General features: G+C 40.7%; 1 protein-coding gene across 1 annotated transcript; it reads right to left on the bottom strand.

The window, feature by feature from the left end:
- Window positions 1–361: 361 nt before the first annotated feature.
- Window positions 362–508, bottom strand: LOC121498094 (thymosin beta-4, Y-chromosomal-like). Its single transcript, XM_041768094.1, has one exon. It carries the CDS (start codon window positions 494–496, stop codon window positions 362–364), a length of 135 nt encoding a protein of 44 aa, XP_041624028.1. The 5' UTR covers window positions 497–508.
- Window positions 509–7,541: the final 7,033 nt, after the last annotated feature.

Raw genomic sequence — 7,541 nt, forward strand, 5'->3', positions numbered from 1 at the left:
AACTTTTTATTTGCATATTTTAAAAAATTGAGCCTTCCAGTAATTAAAATCATTTGAACAAAAAAAATGGCACTCTTACTACACTGCATTTTACAGCCTGCAGGACACCTGAGACCAGCTTGGTTTTAACTCTGGAGTTCAGGGTCATCCCACCCAGCTTCTTCCTTCAACATGCAAGTTCTTTTCCTTCCCTGCTCCCAAGACAGGCAGACAGGAGAGGCAGGTGTGGTGTTCCCTGTCAGTAGTTCTCAATTCTTTGATCCAACCTCTTTGCCTCTTCCAAAGTTAAACAGCTAAACAAAGTAAAATAAGAAGGCGATGCTTGTGGAATGGACAGTGCACTTTGGCAGCACACACCGCATTATGATTCGCCTGCTTGCTTCTCCTGTTCAGTTGTCTCTCTTGAAAGCAGTGAATTTTTCTCTTGTGTTTCTGTCTTCTTTAATTTTGACTTATCGAACTTCTTAATCTCAAACATGCCCGGTTTGTCAGACATGGTTGCAGAGGAAGCGAGGGGAGCGAGGCATTGGAGTGAGTGAGGTCTGGTCTGCCCAGTGGCCACCATCAATCACCTCCAACAAAGTTTTTATTTAGTTTTTCTTATCTTCAATCCTTTGAAAGAACTATTGAGCACTATTATTCCAATTTGGGGTATGAAACATACTAAGCATGACCTTGACCTTTCTATCATGGTTTTTAACTTTGTCTTATGGATTTTTTGCCCCCCCCCCCCCCCCCCCCCCAGCTCAAGAGTGTGAGATAGAGAATTCTCTGCCCTTGCTTTGGAAATCAGACCTCACAATGACCTCGAATCTGTTTCCAGTCCCTCAGCCTGGTGATTCTGATATGCAGAGCCCTGGCTAGGGATCCTAGAAGGCCAGACGAAGTATATTATAGCCTATGTAAAGTTGACTCTACAATTCTGCTTCATAATGCAATTTAGCTGTATTTTGAAAAACAGAATTACTTCTCAAGACAAATAGGAATAAGCACCCATCAGGGTTTAACTGACATGCTTATCACAGAATGATGACGTGTGTTCCTTGTGTGCCTCCTGAGTCTTATGTTGAGAGCGTGGTGCTATAAAGGTGCTGACACTCATCTGGCATCAATAATACAAAGGATGGGGAAGAAAAGGGAGAGAGGAGGTGTCAGGATAATAAGAAAGAAGAACTCAAAGGGAGACTGAACCCATCAAAGACAACGGGAAAACCAGGAAGAAGTACATTCTCTCTGTTCAGAAAAGCAATATTTGTATTAAAGATCTGGTCTCAGTTCAGTAATTTTTCAACTTTGACAACCAAAGTGGGTAATTAAGGCCCAAAGTTGGAAAACACACACCCAATTGTCATTAACCAGTTTTTGCCTGAATTATCTAGACCTTTACTTTACTTTTCCACTCAATCTTGTATGGTATGTCCCGGGAGAGAAATAGCAAGAGAGAAAAATCAACTATTCCACGGGGACTTCTTGTCTAGTTAGTGAGAAGACAATGGCAAAATGAGGGGGAGAACAAGAAGGAATTAGTGCATCAAACTTGTGCCATGAAAACACACACACACACACACACACACACACATCATTTAATTTTTAGCAGAGAAAATTTTGGGAATTGACTTGTAGGTATTTTTTTACTGGGATACCAGTCAGGAATAAAAATGATACTGAATTTCCCTAAAAAGTGCATACTAGAGAAACTAAAGTTGAGCAAAGACTGAAAACACAGAACAAATAGTTTCTCAATGAGATTTGGGGCTAACTAACTTCCTAGACTAAGTGTGCCTGCACATTAACACTGCAGCAAGGGGAACCCAGAACTTGTCTGAGCTCAATGTGAGGGAAAGGTGAGGAAGAAAGATGAAATACCCAGCCTGTGGTTAATGACAGCTCTGTGTGCCATAAAGTCTTGTTTTTGTAAAATTTTTATGACCATAAAGAAAATATTTGCAAACAAAAAAGAAGAGCAAGGAAATCTCATCATCCATGATCTAAATATCGAAAGTCTATGCATTTTTAACTTTGGTAAATTGGAGGATTTCCTTGCCCCAATAAGGACCCTAAAAAGCTGCAAATATCACCTGAGAACAAACGGATGGGCGGAAGCAGAATCGAGGGACAGGTTGATGCAGTTGAAAGACCTGTAAGTATTTGCAACTTCTATTGATACACAGCAGCTGTATTTGGTAGACATGGGCGCACTTAACATAATAAAACAACAATAACCACGGTGCGTACATACAAAATTGTCTGTTTATTCTTTGTTGAGATTTTCTTTGTGCATAACATTTTCACTGACTTTATTTGAGCCTGTGAGAAGAATCAAATTATGCTTATTAAAAAATATGTGTATTTCTGGAGGGATATGCATTCCTATAACCTTCATTATGATGCTCTTAATTAACCAATATGCCTCATAATAAAGTATCTAGCTGTCACTAAAATCAACACTTTTCAGTTATTAATAGATTAAGGAAAGAATGTTAATTTCTTCAAGCTCCATTTCATTTGGTCTCATTACTTCAGGAGCCAGATGGTTACAGGGCTGGACCTGTCAACAGTTACTGTGAGAAAGAATACATTCAGAAACACCAAACTGAAGTATGAATAACAGCTGAAAAATGAATTTTGAGATAGCTGTGCACAATGCAGAAGGCAGGGCAGAAAGCTATTCTGCTGAGAAATAGAGAAAATTATGAATCAGGCATATTTTAATTGATGGGTTTTTTTCCTCCCTCCCCGCCAACACCCTCTCCTTTTCTCCCCCACCCCAGTAAGTTGTCCCCTCCCCCCAAATAACAGCCCCGGGCTCCAGCTGTGCTGTGTGGAGCAGTCCTCCATTTTTCAGGTGTCTGATGGTTTCTCTTGTCCCTCATGCTGCTGGGATTTGACAGTTCTCCTACACTGTTGGTTGATTGATGATGTCAACTTGGAAGAGACAGTTCCACCAGCAGCCAATTTTTTCAAGATGTTTTCTTCTTTGATTTTAAAAATTCTTTCTGAGTGCTTCCAACAGAAGCCACTCTGAAGGTCACCTCCAGCTCGGCTGCTCGGTCTGCTTTCTGGCTGACTGTGTTGGGGGAGGTAAGATGAAGGAGGTAGTTGCTCCGTCTATGGTACCTCTTGGGTGAAACCATTTCTAGGTTTCCTGACAACTTTCAGGTTCCCTTGTTCTGTAATTCAGCTGAGGGATGGTCAGTGTTCAAAGGTAAGTAAGAGACAGAATGTTGGAGTCAGAGACCATATCTTTGGTGGAACTTCTGTGCTTTGCAGTAAGTCATTTGCTCAGAGCATACCACAGTCTCTGTTACTGGCCCAAAGAGGATCAATATTTCCTCCTTGTAAACTATTTTGTGATGTTCAAGTGTGAAGGGTCAAATAGCTTGTATATCTGTGCCACAGTAACTCATGTGGTACTGTTCTGTGTTTCTCGGTAACCACAGATGTGTCCCAGCACCTGCCCCCTAGTGGACCTGAAGCAGTTTGCACCCTACTTTTTTCCCCCCCCTTTTTTCTTTTTTTTCCTTCAAGCGGAGAGATTGAATTAGCACAGATTTGCTGATTTCTGGTCATTTGTACCTAAAAGTCTTTAACCTGAAAATTTTAGCCTTATAGAGATTGAAGGAGTCCTAGAGCTTTCTTGCCCAAAACTTGCACTTTACACAAGCAAACTGAGAAATGACAAGGGTTGGAGAGACCCGTGTAAGGTCCAGATGATGTTTAACCAGCTTCAGATGGAAAAAAGTACAAAAATAAAACAGAACTCAGAGCTGACCCCAAGCTATGAATCTTATTAAATCAAAACAGATCTCTTTATAAATCCTGAAATTCACTTATCAACACTTTTATTATTTTTTTAGAACCTCCTCTGCCCCAGGTGCTATTATAGGCATTAGGAGATACCTGATGAACAAGCGTATCTTCCAGTGGTTATTTTCAACAATCATTTCAACTTCTATAGAAAATTAACTTGCCCTCAAAATTTCATTCTGAATGACAACTGAAATAAAGGATGCTTATTTTTTTTTTTTAATTTTTATTTATTTATGATAGTCACAGAGAGAGAGAGGCAGAGACACAGGCAGAGGGAGAAGCAGGCTCCATGCACTGGGAGCCTGATGTGGGATTCGATCCCGGGTCTCCAGGATCGCGCCCTGGGCCAAAGGCAGGCGCCAAACCGCTGCGCCACCCAGGGATCCCTAAAGGGTGCTTATTTAAAAATAAAAGTATATTAATCTGGAGATATATTTTCTTCCACACAGTGAAAAACTCCCATTCTGCAATTCTTTCATCCAGGTTGGTGATCTGAACTTTAAAAGGGGTGAGAATCTAGTTGAACTATCTAAAGGAGAGACATTCTAGTAGATCTGAAGAGGAACATTCACTGCCCGTGAACTACTTAATGCTTCTCTCTGAAGGCACTAGCCTCTTCAATCAGCTCTGTCTTGAAAGTTTCTCTCCTCCTCCCCAAATTGATTAGAACTAAGCTTCTGAGAAAATACAAAGGATGCTTGGTTCTAAATGAGTGGTAAGCAAACTGGCTGCAAAAATAACCTTCAGAAAAAGGAAACTGTCAATGTGACACATTATTTTTCTCCCAGAATTCAAAAACAATAATAGGTACATTGAGTACCATGGAAAAGTAAGTTACATGCTTCCAGATAAAATAATCTGCCTAACTAAGTAGGACAATGCCAAAATGAACTTGACCCTTCATTCTAGGCACTAGAATTTTCCATAGAGTCAACAATTATGGCACAAGAGAGTCCTCTTTCTATGCTTCCACCTGGGCCAGCTGTATTTATCTTGAGAACTCTAGTGGCTCATCATTGGTGTAGACTGAGGACACCACTGTCAGACTTGTCTGGTAAACAAGGCAGGCAGGCAGGGCAGGCCCTGGAAATGTTTATTTGGATAAGAATTGAGTGGCCTCTAGGGAGAGATCCCATCCTAATGGCAGAGACTTGCATATTGTTCGGTTCTGTAAAGTGTCTCAGCCATTGGAGAACAGGGTAAATCTTAATATAATATAGTACATTGTTTGTCGCTCATATTTTCCCAAACCAATTCACTCACCTCTGTGTCCTTGAGACCTGGAAGGGGGAGAAGGAATAGAATAAACCGAATAAACTGTTCTCTTACAACCTCATTGCAGTCATTGGAAATCCAAAGCATCTTGGATTACCATGAAAGTGAGGCATTCTGTTCCTTGGGGCATCAGGTATTTGACACACATCTGGCTCCAGCCCATGATTCCAACTGTGACTCCCGTTAAAATGAGAGCTGGGGTCTGCATTGGTTTTAGTTTGTTTGCTTTGTGGTTTTTTTTTTTTTTTTTTTTTTTTCATTTTCCATCACCCATAGCCTCAGCAGCAGCCAAAGGCAGTGCGTGGTGGTGCTAGATGCTGGAACAAGGGATGACATTGTCTCAGACTTTCCTTGGCAGGGATCTCCAGCAAGAGCAGGAGCAAGGGCTCAGCTGCCAGGTCACCAAAGAGGATCAGAGCAGGAGGGAAAGAGAGTGGGAGGCACTCTTGCTAGCTCAAAAGATTTGTTTGTGAGTACACAATAACAGATCCCTAAGGGGTTCCTGCAAATAGCTGGGGAAGGAACTAGAGACTTTGAAGGGAATAAAAGGTGCTCCAGAGGTTTCACAGTTGGAGAAATAAAGCCTAGAAAATACTGTTAAGTGGCCCCATTTTACATTTAGAATGATCTGACCTGGGAATATAAAAAATAAATAAATAAATAAATAATAATCTTTAAGAAGTAGTAGAGTAGTCCTTTGTAAAAAAAAAAAAAAAAAAAAAGAGAGAGAGAGAGAGAGAGAGCCATGATTTCTATGTTTAGTCTTTGTTATGCCTCCAACTACCAGAAAGGCCATTCTGTTTTCGAATTCACCATGCATTTCAAAGGTTATCATTGAGTATCATTCAGGTCTTTTGGGGGACCATGTTTAAAAGTCCTATAGCTATTTATTCCCGACTAGTTATAAAAGCTCTAACATTCTCCTCAGTTTGACTAAACTCGGGACAGCTTTCTTCCCTGACTATATGCCCTGACCTGCCTTTTCTTTGGCATTTACTTTAGATAAGTTGCAATTATAAATTCGTTCTCTATCCCTTTGAGATATAAATCTCCCAGTCTCTCGCCAGCTTTAATACATGGACATCTTTCTCAAAGATTTGGGAGCCATCCCTTTGAAATGTAATCCTCAAGAAAGATAGCACCCTGTCTTCCAGCATGTGATTTCCATAAGCACCAATTAGCAAACCCTGGTAGCCTAATCCCCCCATTAATATTCTTTAGTACTTTTCCCCTAGCCTACCCCATTGCTTAAATCTCTCCCACCTTTTGTTCAATGGAATTCAGTTTACTCTCTCCCGCCTTTTGCAATAGTCTTGAATAAAGTGTTGCTTTTAAAATTCTGGCCAGTGTAACTTTTCTTTGATACCACCTGTGGACCAGACTCTTTCCCCTGTTGTTTAGACTAATCCTGGCCAGGGGATCTAAGATTCCCTTGCTGCTATTCTTTTCTGACCCGGATATAAACAAACTTCCATCTAGTTCCTAAACTTCAGCATGACCATCACTCCCTTTGACATATATATATAAAATTTGGCCTTAGGAAGATTTGGCCTAAGTCTGTGTTTCTCAGTTTTCCTTCTGGGAAACTGCCTTATTTTTATCTTGTGCCCTGTTACCCTGTCTTGATGGACATCATTTCTACATTGTTCTTTTCTTGCCTGTGGACATCTCTAAGCTTGTTATATCAGCTTGGATTCCATGTTGCCTGCAGGACTCAGGCTGGAACAATGTTGAGGCCTTTTGGAAGGAATGTTAGCATTTTAAATGATAATAGGCCTTGGGCATTTGCAGCCAGGTCACCTGTCCCTGGCTCCCCTTATCTTGACTCAGTGAATTAGTCTAATTTCAAATCCTTACTCCTGCTTATCTGGCTTATTTTATTGAGATCTAGTGAAATTCTCCCTGTTGATTTCTGAAGTTTCTGAAAAGGAAAATTAAGTGGCCTCCGTATTAGACTTTGAAAGGCAGATTGGGGTGCCTGGCTGGCTTAAATTGGTAGAGTATGCAACTCTTGATCTGAGGGTCATGAGTTCAAGCCCCATGTTGGACTTGGAGCCTACTTATAAAAAAATGAAAAAAGGGAGATTATAAGCATTCATTATTATAATCCTTTTAATATCCTATGAAAGAGATATTTCTACCCCCATTTTAGAGATGAGTAAACCAAGGCTTAGAAAAGTTGAAGCTTGTCCAAAGACACAGGACCAGGACTCAACAATATTGTTGAAATTTTATTTTTATTTTTTTAAAAGATTTTATTTATTCATGAGAGAGACACAGGCAGAGGGAAAAGCAGGCTCCATGCAGGAAGCCTGACGTGGGACTCAATCCTGGGTCTCCAGGATCCTGCCCTGGGCTGGAGGCAGCGCCAAACCACTGAGCCACCCAGGCTACCCCCAATTTTTTTTTTTTAAATGCTACTTTTAACTGGAATCCTCCTGCCTGTAAATCTTATG

This window comes from Vulpes lagopus, chromosome 8 (assembly GCF_018345385.1).
Source record: "Vulpes lagopus strain Blue_001 chromosome 8, ASM1834538v1, whole genome shotgun sequence".
NCBI lineage: Eukaryota > Metazoa > Chordata > Mammalia > Carnivora > Canidae > Vulpes > Vulpes lagopus.

Bases quoted from the DNA above. Each gene is read 5' to 3' on its own strand.
- LOC121498094 (XM_041768094.1), bottom strand. From the start codon at position 496: ATGTCTGACAAACCGGGCATGTTTGAGATTAAGAAGTTCGATAAGTCA.